The sequence below is a fragment of the Parasteatoda tepidariorum genome, chromosome 4 (genome assembly GCF_043381705.1).
Source record: "Parasteatoda tepidariorum isolate YZ-2023 chromosome 4, CAS_Ptep_4.0, whole genome shotgun sequence".
Classification (NCBI taxonomy): Eukaryota; Metazoa; Arthropoda; class Arachnida; order Araneae; family Theridiidae; genus Parasteatoda; species Parasteatoda tepidariorum.
Window position 1 is genome coordinate 55,170,555 of NC_092207.1, and position 22,375 is coordinate 55,192,929.

The 22,375-nt window shown below is 27.0% G+C and overlaps 1 protein-coding gene across 1 annotated transcript in view; it reads right to left on the reverse strand.

Moving 5' to 3' along the window:
* Positions 1-20,394, reverse strand: part of LOC107444744 (transcription factor SOX-8) — a 70,632-nt gene extending 50,238 nt beyond the window's left edge. Inside the window, exon 1 of the mRNA XM_016058966.3 lies at positions 19,247-20,394. Coding sequence (XP_015914452.1) covers positions 19,247-19,608 — 362 coding nt within the window. The 5' untranslated portion in view covers positions 19,609-20,394. The remainder of the gene's footprint in view (positions 1-19,246) is intronic.
* Between the last annotated feature and the right edge of the window lie 1,981 nt (positions 20,395-22,375).

Here is a 22,375-nt window from a genome sequence, read left to right on the forward strand (position 1 = left end):
TGGGAAGGCCGCTCACGTAGACCTCATTCTCAGGGACATTTTATGGTTGGAGTTTAGCTCGTAAATTTCTCTCGTTTCTCTTGTGTCCCCTTAATGAGAAGACTGGAAGGCGTCGCCGCTGCCTAATAGGAGATTAATTTAAGAACTTTCCTTTTCTACACCACCCACCTCTCTCGATTTGGATTTAATATCCCTCCCCCCCTTCGAACGTTATGGGGAAATAATGTTTCATATTCTAGAAAAATAACATTATGCTAAAAGTTAAAACTATTTTAATTGTTGATCTGCCACCTTTAATCATTAACTTTTTCCATCAAAGAATTTTCAAGATAAGAACTACATAAAAAGAAGAATTTTTATTCTACTGTCCTTTCATTCTCTATCTCCTATTACATTTTATTCTTTATTCTTATTTATTTCCTTGAGATGTAAACGAATTACACTCTCTAACAAATAGTTTTCTCACTTTTTTGTCATAAGAAATTACTATGCTGCAAAATAAAAGAAAAATATAAAATAAATTTATTTAAAAAAAATTTAACTCGCGCTTAACAATATACTTAAACTAGCGATTCTGTACACCAGAGGACTATGCCGAAGAAATGCAAAAGTACCGAGAGATTGGATTTGATTGTATTATGAAGAACCTTGACATGCAAAAACTGATGATAAAAGTTGAGCCTATAAAACGCTCCTGTAAAGTTTCAGAATTGGTCAAGCTAATAAATCAGCAATCTAATTTAACTGTGTAAGACTGTAGATTGGCTCGGAGAAGATACGTCAGAGACAGGTACAGCCATGCAATATTTTACCAAAACCCAATCTGATCATTGCTGTAAGTTTTCAGATCATATAAAAGATAGATTAATTGGTAAATTGAACGTAAGTACCACATTTGCAATACAATTTGATGAAAGTACAATTATAGTCTGACTATCAACACAGCTTGTTTTGGTGAGACATCCTTTCGTAGTATCTATAGAAGAAGATTTGTTACATTATATACTTTTGGGGACTAAAAGAACCAGAGAAGAAAGTTTTAAACTCATAAATGGTTATTCAAGCAGTGATAAGCTGCTACGTGATTGAAATGCACAGTGTCAGGGATGCTGTCCCAGAATATGACGGCAATCATTGCGTTTTGCATCGCCACGCATTTGTTGCAAAACTTTTGTAGCAATTTTTAAATTGAAGAAAAAATCTTTGATGAGATTGCCAATTATGTCAAGTCTATTCCTCTATTTTTCAAAAGGGCATGTGATTGTGAAAAGACATAGATGATCCGGAGATTGACATCAATCACTCCTTCAATGCATTGAAATGGAATGGCTTTCACCGGGAAGAGTTTTAGTAACGCTATTTGAGCCGTGTGATGAGATCTTGAGAATGTTCTAAATAGCTAAGGCTAATACTAGGATAATTCAGGGGCTCTATAAATGGCCAATTGATTTTCAAAAACGTGAATCATGTTGAACGCATAGCGAGCAATGACTTATGAAAAAAGCTAATGAGTTTTTCTAGTTGACGTTGAATAAATTGGGGTTCCGCCAATAATGTTCAATAATTTAGGATTCTAAAGTTAAAATAATATCACAATGCTGGTTTAAACGACAGTTAAAAAAAAAATTTAAAAAAAAACTCTTTTTAACAGAAATACTGCAAAACCCTGAATGAAAATGAAAATTGTAGTTAGCATCCAAAAAGAAACGTTGCCATTTTAAGTTAAAATAACCCAAAGGAAAAATTTAAGAACCATTAAAGTTTGGACTCTAAAATTTTCAACAGTGTATATATATACTAACTCATTTAAGTTATTATGATTAAAAAGTAAATAAGTTTAACACAATCAGAAAATTGATGGAGAAAAACTATATTTACACTCATATAAATAGTAGTTAAACATTATGAATTTCGTCAATACAGAGCTACAAACTTTTCCTTTATTATTAAAGAAAACTTATAAGGGCAAAGAGCGTCAAAAAAAATTAATTTATATACAAATAAGTTAATTTAAATTTGATTCAAAGTATCTAAGTTTATCCAAGAAATACCAAATTTCGCATTTTTAAAAATAGTTTTCTTAAAATCAATTTTCACTTTAAATACACTAACACAATTTTGTGCAAAAACGAACTATGCATAAACAACTAAATACAAATGATAAGGTGATGAATTTTTCGTCATCTAGCCCGGTATGACGTCACATATCGGCATAGCTCCATAATTAGCGACTGCGTCCTGGGGAATTACAGGTATGCATGCGCTTAGAAAGAAAAAAAATTCAGTACCGGGGCCCCACGAATCAGCAGGGCAAGCTAGAAGATCATCGCTCACGTGGTTATGCCCTACTAATTGGGTAATAAAATTCTCCTTTTCGAGTCTATACTCTCGAAACCACCTTTCCTACCTTCCAAATGTTCGAAACTCAGGATCAGGGAGGGGGGAGGGAGAGAAGTACACGCACGTTTTCATAAATCTCCACCAATTGCTCTGGGATGGAAAAAAAAATTAAAACAGTCGGTTATATACGTTTACAAGTAGCCAAGGCGAATTCTAATTTTTTTTTCCTCTTTTTATTTGACGTTTAGATTTTGTTTTTGTTAATTTTTGCGCGTCTACAAATTACTTATGGGAAATCCTGAACGGACTGGTTTCAATTTATGCATGTTTGCCCCCACTCCTACATAAATGTTGTTGAATTTATGTTTGCCTGGAGAGTTGTAATTTTTTCTTTCCCTCCCCTTTCATTTTGGCACACCCCCACCCGCCCTTTTCAAAGTTGTTTGTTATGTCGCGTCCGCATAAATGCCTAGGATTGTTCGTGAAATAATGACGCTGGGTTTAGTTACACCATTTTCAGTAAAATAAGCTTTAAATAGAGTTGTTGAAAGTTTTTATTATTTCAGTTGATTTATTGACTTACTGTTCTTACAGTTCTTCATTTTGGGTTTATATTTCCCATTTATTTTGAGAAAAAAAATGAACAAAAATACTTGAATATAAAATCTATATTATTATGTAAATAGAGCAAATCTGATCAACATAATACTTGTAGAACAAGTATTACCATATAATGTACGCATAAAGGCTTAGTTAATGTATTTATAATATGAGGTAATTTGAAATCATGTTATGTGAAGTTTCCCTCCTCCCTTCCTCTTTTAGGTCATGATTTATAGAGATTGAATAGTTTTTACATGATTTCTAAAATAACCGATCTTTATTAGTTTAAGCTTAATATTGATTTTTCTTTTGTATTGGTTTGGTAGAGTTTTAACCATACACAAAAATATAGGGCAAGTTTAAAGTGCAATTCATATAGCTTTATTCTCTCTAACATGACCTTATCGATCAAAGTTGTGTTCATTAAGCAATGTCACAGGCATATGATTATCAAAAGGAGTCAAACATGCTTTGCAAATGCTTTTGCAAATAAATACATGAGCAGGCAGTGTAACAATCTAGTATTTGGCATAATACAATGTGCGTACATTGCTCTTTATTTTTACCAATTTATTGGAATGTGTCAAAATCTGGATTGCAAAACAGACATAGCATTATTTATACTATATCACTATTATACTATATCACTATTACACTATATCACTTTGTAAAAAATTCTCTAATATACAAAACAAAAAAAACAGAAAAAAGACACGTCGTATACTAGAAAAATAAATTTAATTTAAACTTCGTTTATAGAATTAGATAATTGTTAAAGATATTTGTTGAAATATTAAGGTATTTAGAGTTTTAATAAAGTAAGATTTAATGATTAGCATTTTCTAGTTAATTTTTCTGCCGTTGTAAAAGTTATCTAAACTTGCAAAGAAGTTTTATACATTTTACTGCAAAAACTTATTTATCAAATTACAGTAAAAAGTATCGGTACTTTGGATGCCTGTATTGTTTTTACAGTAAAATCCATTTTTAACGTAAAATTTTACGGATCAAAATATCTAATATACCTTAGCTTTTACAGAGAGAAGTATTCACTATAAAATCACTGAATCACAGTAATTAAACAAATATTACTGTAAGAGGTATGTTATAAAAGTTCACGGTAAAAATGGATTTTACGGATAATGCCGGGTTGCCACAAATTGATCCAAAATGTTTTACAGTGTAGACCAGTTAAGACTTAAATCAACAATTGTAATTGAATCTCTAAATATTTTTAATCAGCAATGTTGCGCAATATTCCTTAATTACACGAATCGTATATACATAATTCTATGGCCAAAATATCAAATGCGCCATGATGTAATATTTGATAAGAGCTGAAATATTTTTTGGCGTAGACTCAACCAATTGTAATACCATTTTGTTTATGCACTCGTAATTGTTTTCAGCCGTATTTAAAAATGTTAGTAATGCAACTCATTCCTTATTCAGCCTCTTCCGAATTCAGAAAGTCTCTTTATTAAATAAATATCTTCAAACTGATATTTTTATTTTTGCTGAAATTTGAGGTATCATCATCACACAACTTTTTAGTAAACTTATAAGAAATAGCCATTTTGTGAAACAAAATAATTTATAATTTCAAGATTTGGCGATATTTTTGGTAAAAAAAAATACCAAAATGGGAAATGACCAAGTTAAAACTTGAAATTGCTTGCAAAAACAGCAAAGAGTGAATAGACCCGACCCAGCGGGTAGACATTTTGATAGGCTCTATTCTTAATCAAATTTATTAAATTCAATAATTCATATTTATCAATTTTTCAATAATTTATTAAACTTATCAAATAATTATTAATTCCCATTTGCAACAATTTGTATTGGGACTATTAATTTTGAAGTGCTATACACTGCAAAAATTTCCGGATCAAATTACGGTAAAAAGTACCGACACATAGGGTGCAAGTACTTTTTAGTATTAAATCCAATTACGGAACAAAAGATCTGCCGTAATTTTTATAGTAATAATTCATGTAAAATCACAGAATGTCATTCTAATTAAATAAATATTGCTGTAAAAATGGATTTTACGGATAATGCACCCAAATTGCCGGCACTTTATACCGTAATTTGATCCAAAATATTTTAAAACATATATTTGCTCTGAATGTTAACCAATAAGGGTAAAAAATTTTACTACTTCTTGAAATTTGCAAGGCAAAATATTTATCTGCTCATAACAAACCATTAAATTTCAAACTCTTTTTCTTTAAATTTAAGCCATTTAAAATTGTAACTCTCATCGAAATACCAACAGCTGCAATAATATCAAATTCCTCCTGACTTTCAGATCATCACTTGTTGATTTCACACACTTCTTTCACGATTCTTCAGAATGTCGTCGTAGCAAACCGTCACGTCAGCATCGAACAGATGCGATCGCTCTCCCGCAGAACATAAAGTAAAAATTTCGACTGTCCCATTAAAATTTCCTTCCCCCTGCCCCCTTACCATCACAAGCCAACAGAAAACCGAAAGAGATAGAATTTAAAAAAAAACGAGATAGCTTCCCATATAATATAAAAAAGAAGAAGAAGAATATGAAGAAGAAAAAAAAAAAAAAGGAAGAGGAAGCTTAGAAGGGTGAAGACATCCTCGGTGGACGAAACGCAGGACTCTTCCCAGCAGCCCTTGGGATCCATCATCACCAAGGAATGGGAGTTTTCCTTTGCAAGCACAAGTGGTTCGAAAACTTGAGACGTTTTTATGTGGTGAAACTGTGGAGGGATGGGGACCCCACCGCTGTTATGAGTCGCATGTCATCTTCATGATGCTTACTCATCTTGACATTAACTGAAGTAGTCGGTGCCCTTTGATTACAACTCTTGCCTTGCCCTTGCTTTGGTTTCACAATGTAAAACTTCTAAATGATGTCTAAAAAATAATTTAGTATGCGAATGTTGGGATGTTTTTGCTTCTAATGATGTGTTGTATAGATAATGGATGAAATAAGTTTAATATTTTGAATTTTTCACAATTAATTAAGGTTAATGGAGAGAAAAAGAAAGGAAGAAAAATTTTTTTTTTTTGCAGTTTTGAACAGTTATAAAAAAAGGAAAAGAAATTTCGTCTTTATACTACGTTTAAATGCTTGTTTTTAAGTTGCTATATAGTTTGAATAAACTGTTGAAAGTTCGGAATAAATGGAGGACTAGCTCAGTTGCCATCTCATTTGGCAAGTAGGTCTTCTTCCTCGTATGGGATAAATATTAATAAATGAAGCTTTTCTTAAAAGGTTGTCATATTCATATCAAATTGCTCCTTAATATTGTTTTCAATTGGGTTTTTAAATAATTTCTGGTATATTTACTAGATAAGAGTAATATATACAAAAGAATTTAGTTGCATACATGAAAATCCTGGTATTTTCTTCAAAAGCCAACACCCCAAGTTCTTCAAATACAAAGCAATGCTGCTATATTTTAAATTATGAATAAATAGTATTTAATCTTGACTCAAAGAAGTAGACCATTTTAAAATAATTGCTTAAGATTAGATAAACTGCCGGGTAAAAAAGGTTAAAAGATTTGTAACAATTAAGATGTAATGCAGTAAGTTGAACTAGAATATTAACACGTTGAACCACCCATTGTCCACATTCCAAATAACTTGAGCAACTCACTGGCTCTAAAATAACAGTACATTTAATCTTTAATTCTAGTACGTGAAGCCAAGACATGTCGTTTCTTTTCAATCTCTCTTATGAATTTTCTTTTATCAAATTAAACATTTTTTCATTCGTCGTATGGAACTTTAATTACTATTGAATACAGTTTCTAGAATTTCATATTTTATAACTGACTTTATATTCATGAATTTCAAAATTCAGAAGCGTTTAACAGTACTATTCGAACTCACACTGAGAAAAAAGTATAGTCCAAACTCAAACTACCATAACTGTCTTTCTGCCAGTATAATATTACCAAAAAGGGCGGCAATTTTTTTTAAAGCACTTTGGATTTCGATAAAATTAACACTAAAATATGGTTTTATAACGTGTGATAAAATTTAGCAAATATAGTAAAATTGAGTTATTTTGTCATTGATATGTGATCATGGCGTAAAAACGTTTAATCGGTTAAATTTACTTTTCAGTTTTGTATATTTTTTACTGAACAATGCTGCGCTAATAAAAACTATAATTTTGAAAACCAAAATTCTCGGTAAATCGTTGGCATACAAGCGGGAAAATTACCAAATGGATGGTTTAAATACTGCATATTTTGATTTTATTAACCGAAATTATAGTTTTTATGGTCGAAATTATGGTTCGTTAAGCTGCAAAACATTCCCTTGTTAAAACTCATTTTTCTTTTACCCATTATGTCCGCTTAGAACATATTTCAATTTATAATTTGAAATTATTACACTGTAAAAAATTCCGGATAAAATTACGTTATAAATCACCAGCACTTTGGGTACATCAACAGTAAAATCCAATTTACTGTATTTTTTGTAGTAATATTTATATAATTAAAGTTATTCAATGATTTTACGGTAATTATTACTGTAAAAGTTACGGTACATCAGATATTCCGTTCCGGTAAAGATGGATTTAACGGTAATTAATGTAAAAATTACTGTTTAGCAGGAAAAAAGCCGGCGCAGTGAGTGCCGGTATTTTTTACAGTTTAATATTTAATTCAATGCTATTTTAATTTATAATTTATACACTTGATTAAAATGTTTAATTTTTGTAAGTATGTAAAAAATAAATTTGCATTGAATAGAAATAAAAGTGTTATAACACGATATTATCGATTACAATAGTATCGAGATGACATCATTTAAGTATGCATGAAATATCGGAAGCCGTTTTGTTTTAACTCTTTACATTCTTTCATTTATATTTTTCTATTATAAATTTGTTACCTCCCATCGAAACTATTAAATTGCAAATTCTTGTTTCATAAATATTATGCATAATCTAATGGTAAAAAAATAACCAAAACATAAATATGGCCATTAATGCTCAAACAGCGTGGTTGCTAAAAAATGATAAAGAAATTTGAAATATAAAACATCTAAAAAAAAAAACATATCAAATAACGAGCCTAATTAATTTTTTTAACTTATAATGTCAATTAAACTTATCTCCCTTAGTATTATCTGACCATCTTAAAAAATTTAAAACCATACATTAAACAAAACAATTATTACTCTTACACATCATGTTCGCATAGCACTTATTTGATAAGATTCAATTTATTCTTTTTATGCATGCAAAAAATAAAATCATAATGAATGAAAATAAAAAGTGTTATCACACATCGGATAACATAATATCCAAGTTGCATCTTTTAAGTAAGCATGAAATGTCGGTGCTCGTTTTATTTCAAATGTTTAGTGAGGATAAGATCTTATAATCACGGAACTTTTTTTTTTTTGAGGGATAGCAATGCTGCTTTTTTATAGTTTTATTTTAAAAACATTGCTATTGCATACTGTCCATTACAAACTGTCTAAAATGTCTTATGTATGCTTAATTTTTTAACTTCAAAAAACTTATCATAATTTCTCTGTGCACTGTTGAAATTTTCATTCTGAAATTACGGCAAAATTACCGGTAACAGTTTGTCCATCCCATTAACTCTTAAGTTTACCGTTAGGAACATTTCTTTCCTTTACGATTTTGATACCGTTAACAGTTTTTATGGCTACAAAACCGTAAGAAATTAAATTTAACAGGACATTGGAGTTAGGTTATGATAGGTTTTTCGTTAGGTAATGTATATTGGAGTTAAGTTGTGGTTGAGTTGTGTTTTGCCAAATAAATCGTGGAATGATGCTTAATTAGCTTTTCTGGTGATGCCATCTATTGTGAGAATTTGGAAATACTAGATTTTTGGTGCAAACCAACTCTGTGGTGCTGCCATCTATGGGTGAATAAGAGTTCCATTTTCTAGGAGTCCAGGGTCACCAATTTGGGACTGCAAGATACTGGAAACTCTTCATTTGTTGAAAGAATGAAAGTGGCCTTTTAGGCTACAGTAAGTACCCAACTGCAAGGAACTAAGTGGCTACATATTGTTGACCTAGTTGGCGCAGATAAATTTCTAGTTGTTAAACCGAATAAGGTGAAAAAAGTTAATAAACGATTTTTCTCTCAGTTAATAGTGAATAATATATTTTTTTTATGGTTATTTGACTATTTTGGTTGAATATGGCAAATAACAATTACATAAATTGTTATATAAGCATTTTTCCAAGAAATTTCTAACAGTATGCTCTCAAAATTGTTTAAGTAATTAAATATTGGATAAAGATAATTAAAAAATATATATTATTCAAAATTAGTAAATTGAGTTATGTTATTTAGAAACTGAAATATTTTAGAAGAATAACGATTATTTTTGCAGCTTTTTTTTTTTAATGTTCTATAAGCAGTGAGTTGAAAACTTAGTTACTGCGCTTTATATGAAAATGGAGTAACTCGTAGTATCTTGATCACCAGGGTACGATTCATTAGAGAGATGAAGCAAAGAAACAAGTACGATCCAAATCATTAGCACATACATTTTGGAGAGGATTTAGTTCCTTAAAATAAAGTTTAAACGTGGCTGTTTTAATTAAATGAAAATGAAAGGCTTATTAAGACATTTTATAAATACGCACTGAAAAAAAGAAAGAAAGGAAGGAAACGGAAGCACACGAGCGAATTAAATTAATAATAAATAAACACGCTCGAAATGTTGTTAGTTGCTGCAAAGTTGTTTCAAATTTTCGAGATATTTTGCATTTTCTTGCACATTCCTGCCAATTGAATAAGTATAAAAAAAAAAAAAAAAAAAAAAAGCAATTTTTCATCTCTTTGTATAGAAAAGAGTCTGAAAAACGTATGCCTACATATGTCTACATATGAAAAACGTATGCTCAGATAAAACAATTCAGGTAAAATTACCTTATAATAAAGACATTTCTGGTAAAAAATAAAAAAAAAATCTGGAAATAAAATTTTAATGAATTAAAAATTAACTATTTAATGATTAAAAATTTAATTATTTAGAAAAATAATAGTATTTAAGCCATTCATATGGTAACGGTTAACCGGAAATTCTTGTTTTCTAAATTATAAATCTTATTACCTCACATTCAGCAAAAATAGAAAACTGAAGAGCGAAAACAGAATAAATAGTTTTCATGTCATGCTCTAAGGTATCATGATAAAATTACCAAATTTTAACAAACATTATAAACCAACATTTATTCTTAATTTTATCAAAATTATTACCAAAGCGCTTCTGTAAACATTTCAATGCTTTTGGGTATTGCCACATAGCCAGAAATATGGTAAATTTTAACACATTTGTCCATATGTTTTTTTCCCAATCATATTATATAATCTTTGCTATGTGACGAATATTTCTACACATTGCGAATTTCAGAAAAATAAAATAATCTACATGGACGAATAATCACAAGTTCTTAAACATGATAAATTAAATTCAAATATTCTTATTCTTAAATTCAAATAGTTAAAAAACACAGCTCTTAGTATTTTAAAAGAGATTTTGATAGTAAAGTTACCGATGATAAATTAAAGCGCTTTGTTAAAAAATTTAAAGCTTGTTGAACCATAACATCGTTCAAACCTTCTGCAAACTTAAGATGGAGTTAGGTGAAACCCTCTTACACTTTAAACTTGATTACGATACTGTGGTTCATCTTGGATCTAAAAATGATATAAGGTTGCACTTTATTAAGGTTGTATGGAAGTAGTACGGTAGTATAGTTGAAGATACCTACATTATCGTGCCACGTTCAAGCGATCTTTCTAAAAGTTTTCATTTTTTTAGTTATATTAACTATTTTTAGTTTAGTTATGTTGCTAACATTTAAGTTAAGTCAAATTATTTTTAATAATAGGCATTTCCCTTTCTTTGCTAAAATTTAATAGATTTTATTAAACTTCAAAATATTGTACTATTAATAAAAGACATAATAATAAAATTACCTTTATTTTAGAATTAATATTTTAGCTGTAACATCCTTAGTTTTCCTCAATTAAAATCTTTCTAGTTAAAATTATAAGCGGCACCAATGTAAGCAAATAATGTTTATCAAGAAATAAGCGAATGCTATTCTCTAATTATCGTTTCGAGTAAATGCCGCTTAATTAACAAACGAGATAAATAAATTCTTTGATTGCGACGTCTGTGACTATGAAATCGTAGACTCTCGGACTTCATCTTTTGAATGAGCCGATGACAGTAGAATTATTTATCAGTAAATGTAGAGTGGTAAAATGATTAAGAGATTTATTTTATTTATTTTATTTATTAATCACGTTATCAGTATCAATTCAACGATTGGTGAGCATTTAATATTTACACACGAAATTATGTAAGATTTTTATTTTTACAAACAGCTCTTATTTCATTTTAAAAAATTCTTAATTCATCTAATATTCTTAAGCTCTTATTTCCTTTAGTATTGTACTAAGTTCTTTTTAGATCGATTACTATTTTTTTTTAAAAAATCTCTCATTGTACCTAGTATTATACTATGCTATTATTGCATCGATCATTCTGAAAAACTTTTTATTGCATCTAAAATTATAAATAAAAAAATATTTTTTTACATGTAGTATTATATGAAATTTATAATTAAGTTTTTGTGTAGCATTAAAGTTGTAAATATAGTATTGAAGTTCTTATTATGTAGAGTACCATGCATACAGTTGTTATTACTTTTATGTAGTGTTTTTATTGCATCTTATTTTAAACAAAGTTACACTATATCTATCGGATTGTCGGGAAAGTTCGAGCCGATTTGAGAGGAAATTTAGAACGTTAATTTTATATGCATTAATACACTTAAATATTATTATATTTATAATATAAATATATTAAATATTTATGTATTATTATATACATTTAAATTTTATATAAATTTTTTTAATGATATAAATGACTTACTTTTCCGCAATCGCTCCCAATATTAAATTTCGTTCCTCCAAGATTTCTCAGATTTTTAAGAGAAAACTTTTTTTCGTGAATTTTTATCCCATAAAAAAATTTAAAATAAAAGTCCCATTAAAAGCTTTCCATAATGGAAAATTTGTTATGATTTTAATAGTTGATTATTTAGCTGCCTGAGTCAGGTAAGCATAATGGATAGGACAGAACCTCAAAACCGAGAACTAAAATCTCTTTGCAAAATTTAGCAACGAAACATCCCTTCAAATGTATTCTCAAATGATCTGTTTAATTCACCTATTTGGGAATCGAATTCTTAATTCCAAATTTTAGAATAAGCTTGTATAGGTTTTAGTTGTATATTCAGATGTTCATTCACCCGTCACCTATTTTTAGCTTTTAACTATACATTTTAACTTTATATTCAATACGTTGTTATTTATCTTGCCTTTATATTTTTAAAGGAATATAAAAATAAATTATTTATTTCCTTTCATAAATATCTGTAAATGATTTATCACTATTTCAATGATTTGATATTCTTTTTTCAAACTTATTAAAATCAACGTTAACTTAAATACAAAGAAATGATATTAATCTTTCTCGGATACAGAATCAATAAATGTAATTATTATAAATGTTAATTATTGAACGCAGCATTTGTTATTATAAATGTCACTTGTTGCTGAACTTACATTTTAATTTTCAATATAATTAAATCATATATTTATAAACTAATTACAATAATATTTATAATTAAACTGATTTCTACAATAAATCATAGGAAATACAAGAAGACCTACAAAATACAAAAAGATGCACAAAATACACAAACAAAATTTCAACGTTTTTTTCGTTTAAACTTTTAATTTAATTCTATAGTTTTATGAACTCTTTAAGAATTACGAACGCATTCATGCGAGTAACGTGGGAAACTTAAAAGAAAGGAAGCGACCGTCGTGGTTCAGTTGGAGATAGAATGTCATTTCAAGCAATTAGATTCTCATTACATTATCCGCATATACAATTAGATAACATATTTTGTCTTTAGTCCCGCCTTTGAAAGATTGGAAAACAAAATTGATTTCTAATATGTTAAGCCTTTTTCTAGTATCATGGACAACAGCTCTAACCTTCTCTAGAACAATGAAGACAATATTCAACTTATACAAGTTAATAAAATAATATACATAATTGATTTTTGCACGTAAATACAATATAATTTGTAGTTTATATAAGTTGATATTCTTGTTTAGTTTGTTTATATTCTTGTTTAGTTTGTTTATATTCTTATTGTTTGTTAGTTTATAAGTTTGTTTATATTCTTATATCTTTGATCTCTAGTGTTATAATGTAGAAAATATTTCTCTTCTAATTTTTTTTGAATAAGATTGAAATTAGTTTGCAAACTATATGGCTGATAAAAGTTAATACTAAATTAAAAATTAGGAGTAAAAACACTTATTTTAGAATAGCTTTTCAATTAAACTTTTAGTATTGATTAAAATAAGAATAGCTTGTTTATGAAATATGAGAAAGCAATATCTCTTAAATAGGCTAAATTTTAATTAAATAAAACATATTCAAAACAGTTTTTAAGTTGAATACTGTCGTACTTTGTAAATTATGAAAAAATTAAAAATAAATTTCATGATATTTCTCACAATATTCAAAATTATATTTTCTAACAATATTGTAATTGTGAACGTCGTCACCACCCCCTGTACTGTGTGTTCAACTTTACAGACTTAGAAACTTGAAATCACAAGGATTTGTAGAAGTTCTACAAGAAAGAAAAAAATTTTAACAATCGATAATTAGTTCGAGAATACATATAATTGTTGAAAAAGCCAATTCTTATTTATGAAAAATAACAGGTTTTTTTTCTTTTTTCGAAATTCCAAATTTTTTGAAAGTTAAGCAAACATAACCTACAAATGATGCAGATGTGCCATTTTAAATGAATATCTCGCAGTTACGAAGAACAACTTTTTCAATTTTAAGTTATAGGCTAATGTTCTCAATGTTGTGAAAGAAAACAATAATTTTAAAAAAAATTCCAGCAGTTTAGGAGTAGATGTAAATAAATATAATAAAAAAGATTGTCTAAATAGCAATTGGAAAAAATAATCAAGAAGAAGAAAACTATAATAGGTGCAAACACATTAATTATCTATTAGCATTAGCAGGTTAAAATCGGTATATGGGAGGTTAAATTGCTTATTTTAAACTTTACTAATTATAAAGTAATTTGAATAATAATACTTTTAAAATTATTTAAAACAATTTTTTAAAAAAAAAAACAGGAAGCTCCGCTCACCAGCCTTCAACCTATGTAGAAACTATTGCCTCACATTCATTATTGTGTTCCTTTTTTCCCCTTAAGTGTCAATATTTTCCACAGAAGTGCAGAACAGTTTGTTAATATGAGTTACCTAGATTTAGAAGAATCAAATGAAGTAATAAATTTTTTTTAAAACTTACTCCTGATATGACTCAAGGATTGGAAATAAATGAGAATAATTTTACTCTTTACCAATACTCTTATAGCATTATAAACGTTCACATAGAAAACTATTTTTTATCTCTTTGGTATGAAGTTTTTTATATTTTTAAAAAAACTCAGCATAAATGTTAATTTTTATCTCTTTTTTTTTTTTTTTTTTTTTTTTTTTTTTTTTTTTACCGTAACTTTAGTCATTAACTCAAGCGCGTTCTTACAACGCTAAGAACTTCGAGAGAGTTACAAAAATTTTTCTACAACTTTAGATAAGTTATAGTTAATTAAAGCGAAAAAAAGTAAGAAAGACTTTGCGATAAAAGCAATTTAAAAATCAATAACTTTCAAATTAGTTGAGATTTCAGAAAAAATATAACTTTGCTTAAGTTCGCAAATTGAAATGATGCATTCAGCAAGTCGAATTTCAACTCTGTAATTGCATTCCTTAGAGCCGACATAAAGTGTAACAGCAAATAATTGTTACACTATCAAATTTTTTTATTGCTTCGTACTTTCTGTATATTTTTTCTATACGCTTTTGTAATTTATAATTCGTTTAAAAATATATTCAAAATTATTTAAGGAACTGACATCATATTGCTGCATTATTTAGGTTAAGTTTCAAAGCAGAATAGCTATTAGCTAATCAAATTTAAATTATTAAAGAAAATATTTTAACCGCAAATAATCCCAAAGGGTTCATATCACTCATTTCACCTTATTGTGTTTCAAATATATTTGAATATTTAAATAATTGATATTTAATATTTCTAACTATAAAAAATATACATTATTAATGTGGTGTAATTGAACTATTTAAATTTTGTCCTATAAATTTCAAAAATTTTTTTGAATAATTACTTGAGTTGCTTCACTGAAAAAAGGAGTGGAGTAAAAACTACCAGATTATGATAAAATATACCGTGTTTTTGGCTCTATGACAACACCATAAAACTCATCTCTTTTTACCGAAGCGCTATATTAATAATTTTGGTAAAATTAACAATAAAATGTGCTTTCATAGTATGTGATAAATTTTGATAAATGGGGTGAAATTGGCAATTTTATCATGATACCTCAGAGTATGGCATAAAAACCATTTTTTTTTTTTTTTTTTTTTATTTTTTTTTTTTTTTTTTTTTTTNTTTTTTTTTTTTTTGGTTAAACTTACTTTTCAGTTCAGAAAAAGGATTATTGTTTATTAAAGTAGCGACAACTTCTTTTACATCAAACCATTACATTTTTGATAAATAATAGCAATTATTTGAATTATAAATATATGAATTTTTTAAAAATATAAAGCACGCAAAAAGCACCTATGGAAAACACAAAATAATTAGAGCTTCGATATATTACGGTATATTATATTACTATCTCTACTGCCTATGAAAAATTACCACCAATAAAAAAAAAATTTCTAGCTTTCTCATCAAAATCAATGCAATTCAGCATTCATATTTGCCGCTTACCTTTAAAGGATAATTAATAGCATAAAAAATTAAGAATTTTGTCAAAGCAAAATCTTTTTTTTTTCAATTTTGATAATCTCACCAAACTTATTTTTAAATAACTAATAACTTATTTCCCAATAATTAAATTTTTAAACAGTGTTAAAACTTTGTGAATATACCTTTTCCTCAATTTTAATATCTCCTCAATATAAATATCTATAATTACATTTTTTAGCCCTGCAGATTCACACGATTGAAATTTAATGAGTTTCATTTCAAAGCTAAATAAATCTGACATTGATCTTCACAACGATCGATCTTAACACCCAAATGTGTGGAAATAATGTATATTATAATTATTTGAATACTACACTATTAAACGTTTTAGTAAGATTCATGATAAATATTTTAATCAACATATTTGAAAATTTTCTTAAATTTGAAGAACCAAAATTCCAGTCGTAGCCGTAACCTATTTAATATAAAACTGACCAATTAAAAAACAATAATAAAATCTCACAGCTCACCTTAATTGGATCGTTAAAAAATACATTTCAATAATTTAATTATGTTTTCACCATTTACATTCCAGAGGCTTTATTTATTTTCAAAGAATTATTTAATTAAGTTATAAGCATCTACATTTTTACGAGTATGTACTTCTTAATTATTTATTTTCCCAATAAATGAGAAAAGCAAAATCTGATATTTAGATTGCATAATATTTAAATGAATTTTTGAAACAAGTTTTTCTTGTAAGTGGGTGTTTTTTATCACATCTAAAATGGTTGTGGAAGCATAAAAAATGCTTGTTTTATTGTCAAAGAAATGAGTAATTTTTTGTCCAGAGATATATATGTATACATTATTTCATTTTTTTCTCTGTCATTTCTCTTGAATTAGGAATAATTCTTTTTTAATTTCATACATATGCGAAATATTACAAGACATCTTTAAACTAGTATATAATGAGGGGCCATGCATATGCATCATTTCTCTTTTTCTGTAAATTAAAGAAGAAATAAAATGGAAATTATTTCTCAAATCACAGGATTAGGGGTTTCTTTAAATGATTCTAAAATAAAATGTTACCAAGAAAATTATTGTAATAAATAATTATTTACGAAGGAATATAATGCATATTAAATAGTATGCATCAGCTACCATTTTTCAATAGAGTTAAAAAAAATTATCAAAATAAGCAACGATTTAATACTTTTTTTTTACTACTAAATATCAATAAACATAATCACCGCTTAATTTTATAACAATGACACCTTTTTTAATGGTATTTTTTCTTTATAATTGATTAAGGATTAATTTGAAAACTTGAATCTAAATAGGAAATATTATTTAAATTTTTCCGTATGATTTTTTTTTAATGAGCCTAAAAATTTCATTGAACTTTTAAAAATAAAATTATAATTCTTACATAACTTTAAGTAATGTTGTTAGCTTTCTAATCATACATTCATTAAACAACGCTTATAAGTTGAATTTTTTTCATCGAATCTCTTTCAGTAAAAAAAAGGTTTAAAATCACTCGAAAAAATTACTAATACTTAAAAAATCACTATGTGCATTTTAACTAATTTTCTCAAATGCTTTGATTTCTCTTTAATATAAAAATAGTGCTTTTATTTATTTATCACATGGGGAAAAAGAAAAGTTTTTATCACATTTAGAATTGTTTAATATGATTAAATTTTGCTTTAATCCATATTAAGAGATGTTAAATAATAAAGTGTATTTTTTGTAAATGATGATTTAATTACAATGTTTCTCAATTTCAAAATAATATAATGCAAAAACTACAAAAGATAACTATCGTAATTGATGAAATTTGTAACATACACGTTTTATAAAATATTTCCTCATTTTTCATTAAGATTTAAACTGTGCACTGGATCTTTTTTAGCATAGCATTTCACTTAGCTTCTTTTTCTCTGAATCACAAATTAAACTATTTTATCCTTAATTTTTAAAGATCTATAAGAATATTATTTTAATTATATATTATTTTAAATATATAATTAAAATAATATTCTAATATATTTATTTAAGAATATTATTTTAAATATCATATTATTTCTTAAACGTGATTAATCAAATTTACACATATAATAAATGTTTCTATGAAATTCATATATTTAATTAGTTAATTCTATTAATATAGAATATATTACTAATATTGAATTCATTTATGAAAATAAATTCGCCATTTAATTAATATACTTATCACGTGCAATAGCAAGCCAATGTTAGTTTTAATTGCTTGTTTTTTTTTTCTTCTTAATTTTCATAATATCAATAGGATTCTGTGTGATCGTCAGATTTCCACATGAAAGTTCATCTCGAATTACAGATTTTATTGGGAAAGTAACAAATATAATAAGTGATAATATACAGCGTAGTTGTAATATACATGCAATACGAAAAATGTATTCATTTCTCGAAATTTAGGTATTAATTATCTTTATTTCAGGTATTAATTATTTTTCCTTTAAATTGTGAAGCACTTTAATATTATAAAATATCCAAACGTACAAATTTAAGTAAATAAAACAGATTTTATCTTTAGATTAAAATAAAAATTATTTTATACGCAATTCGCTTGCTCAAGATTGTATCTATTCGTAACAGCATATTTTTAGACATAATTTTTTAAAACATTTTACAATTCTAAACGTAGTTAGAACAGTATTCTTAATAAATTACTAAAATTCTTTTTTTTTTATAACTTTTAGTATGTACAATGGATTTACCTAATATATATTTTTAGAAATAATAGCGATCATTTTAAGTTAAAATAAAGTAATAGTATATTAAAACAAAACACATAACATTGTTAATGTAAAAATTAGTTAAAAAGTTCATTCTAATAGTATTCAAAAAAGAATTTCAAAGTTTTTAAATATTGAAGAACCATTTTTAATCATTGCTCATAATGCTTTTTTGTTTTGTTCTTTAAAGGAAATTAATAGCAATTTTGATTAAATAAAAAAAATTTATACAGAAAGAAATATAAAATTAAACATAACATTTTACTTTAAGTCTTCCAAACAACACAATATTTTGTAAAAACGACGTTTCCAAAATCGTTTTCTAGTTTCAATTTAAACTAAACTTTTTCAACAAAATATTGATACTAAAACATTTTTTTAAAAAATTGTCGTGAAATTTGATCACAACTTTTAACGTATTATACAATTTAAAACTATGAAGTATAAAGTCTGTTAAAAACCATAAAAGTAGAGAAACCAATGTTGTTGTTTTTTTGTAGTAAAAAAAACAACACTAATAAAAATTCTATTTTTGCATGAAATCAAAAAATTATGAGCCGTGTTTATCAACAAAAAAAAGGAGAGAAAAAATCTTTAAGTTCTTTAAAAAAATCAACTAAAGTTACCTACCTCCATAATTTACCGAGTGTTTTGCTCAGCTCAGCATTGTGGAGGTGGGGGTACTGATCGGCGAGTTTACGGCGTGCCGCTTGCGCCCACACCATGAAGGCATTCATGGGGCGCTTCACGTGTGATTTTCTCTTGTCGCCGCTACTCAGGCGCGATGTTTTGGCGACCAGTGACCAGTCATAGCTCTGTAGAACTTTAGAAACAGCAGCCTGGATACGTGGGTTCGCATCTAAGGCATCTGCCATGCCTCCATGGCCACTTTCTGGAGAAAGTCCATCACAATTACTGGGAGAACCCCCACTCGATGATGCATTGTCCAGGTCATCGTCGTATTCATGTTTACAGTCGTCTCGGTCCATCATATTGTCGCTAGTCTGAACACAGTTTTCACATGAACATTACAATAGATCTACCAGAATTATAATTTTCAATAACGATTACTTGAACAAATCTTTCTTACAGTCCAAAACTTTTTTTGAAAAAAGTCCAATTTAAAACGTGCACTCAACATCAATCATTTTAAACGATGATCCTTGCGATAATTTCATAGAGAAAAAAAAATTATTACAATCTGTTAAAATGATTTGATACGATATTATCTTTTGAAATTGTTGTCACATTTTCGAGACTTGATACCTTATTAACAATCATCAATGTCAACGGAACACAATGCAACCACAATTTGCAAGCACAGATATGTCTTTTAACGGAGTCCACAATGACTTCTTCAATGCAAAACAATAAATTCCTTATCTCATTTAGTTGAATAAATATACTGAAAGATCTGCAGAACAGATAAAAACGTTGTCCAAAGGCAGCCGGTAAGTTCAATTCATGCATTCGTCATCAATGTCGATTCTGTAATGAAGGGAGCTCCTTGTCTCTTCGAAGTGCTTTTGGATGAGGATGAATCTTCTGCTCTCTTTGGGGTGATCGCCAACGGTTGTCGCCACGGCGAGTTTGAGTGTCAGAAAAAAAGGATGAAAGGCGTGGCTATGGATAGTCGGCTACCCCTTCAATCTTTCTTCCCTCCTCCGTCATTTTTTTTATTTTTTATTTCTTCGCGGGGAGAGCTATAAGCGGATGAAATTGAAAAGTTCATGAATTGTCAAATCAGGGCAATATGGAAAGAAAAAAAGATTTTTGTATTATATTTTTACAGCTCAATATAAAAATACATTAAAATAAAAAATTAGTTTATAATTGTATTCATAATGAATAAATAAAATTAATAATTATGAATAAATATTGGGATGATATTTCTTTCATAATTATCATGCTTTAAATTAATAATTCTCAAATATTGCCTTTTGGCTCGTAAAAATACGCAAAAAATCAGTCTAAGTATTTGACAGAAAGGAAGAAAAAAGGATTGTTGTTCCTTTCTGTGAATTTTGCTAATTCTTTTAAAATTACAAATTCTTTTCATTAATAAATTTAGCTTAATATTTCAAATGTAATTTTTATACTAAATGCAACTTTTATGTCTATTTGTTCTAGTTTAAATTCATTATTTATTTATTTGTTTCTTTTTCTATAAATTACAAATTTTGAACTTTATTTTTATTTTTTTCTCTTCTTAATAAATTTTGAGAATTTTCGCTGAATATAAATGATTTTTCAAACAGTGTACACGTAATAAAAGTTTAGGTACAATTATTTTATTATTTATATATTATATTAAATTATTTATATATTATGCATATATTTTATTAAAAGCTTTATGCTTTTACTATTATTGTAATGCTTTTACTATTATTGCTCTTACTATATTGCAATGATGGAATGAATATAAAACATTTGCTTACATTAAACTGTAATTACAATATTTTTTCATAAATTAATTAAAATTTTCAGGTATTTTATTAGTCACATTCTCAACTGATTTTTTAAAAAATAATAGTATGCATGTGAGAATTTTCAGTGCCTGCTTTTTTCAAATATTTGTTTAATAATCAATTGAAAAAATTACTTCAAATTTGGTTGCAAATACTATATTATGATACTTCAACTGAAAAAAAAAAACAATATGTTTTTAAAATATAATTAAAAATTCTTTTGGGTGAACTAAAACACAAAAAATTTTTTTTTTTTCCTGATTTGATTTTTTTTCAATAAAAACAATCAATTAATTAATAAAAACTTTATTATTATTTTAAGTTGTTTGAATAAGATAATTGTTCGTTTAAAAACTGTGTATATTACAATAGGTATATAAACATTATATGCATACATTAAATACATACATTTAATAATAGACTTGCGTTGAATTTTACTTTTTCTTAAAAGAAACTAAAAATTAATGGGAATATATTGTTAACTATCAAAAATTTACGCATCTTATTAACTTTTAAAATTTTTAAATTTAATTTTAATGTGTATCTGATTTTATCTTCTTACATTAAACTTTAACAAAAAATATTTGCACAACGAAACGCAATAAATCAAGTTGAAAATGTGCAACAACTTCATTTTAAACTTCTTTTATTGATATAGTTGCAGATTGTTATTGCTAAAAATCTATCTTGTAATGGCAAAAAGTAATAGCAAAAAAAGAAAATAAACAAGAACAGAAAAACAACTCGATCATAAGATTTTAAAACCAGCCTTTAAAGTAGTCATTATGTATATAGACTTTGAAGAATGAGAGTGAAAAGTTTTTTTACCATTAAATAGAATCATATTATCAAGAAATGGCCTGACAAGGAAAATTTATATTATTTCGTTCTTTCTTCATTTTTTTTTTTTTTTTTTTTTTTTCTTTTTTTTNTTTTTTTTTTTTTTTTTTTTTTGAAACAAAGACTTTTTAAAAGTCATAATTGTGTTTAATGATATTATAAATTCAAAACAGTAAAACTTAATACTGAACTTGCATACTTTAACTCCTTTATACTAAAATGATGCATTCACTTTTCCGATTTAACTATAGCTTAATATTTCCTTTTATTAAAATATAGATTTAGTGTTTCGAATTTTATTTCTAAATGGTTCTAAATAACATACTAAAATACTTTAGAACATTTAGAAATAATATTTACGTTCAACTTTGAAATAAGTATGAAAACCGTAATAAAAGTTCAAATTAATAATAATAATAATAAAACTACTATCTGCTACCCAATAAATGCT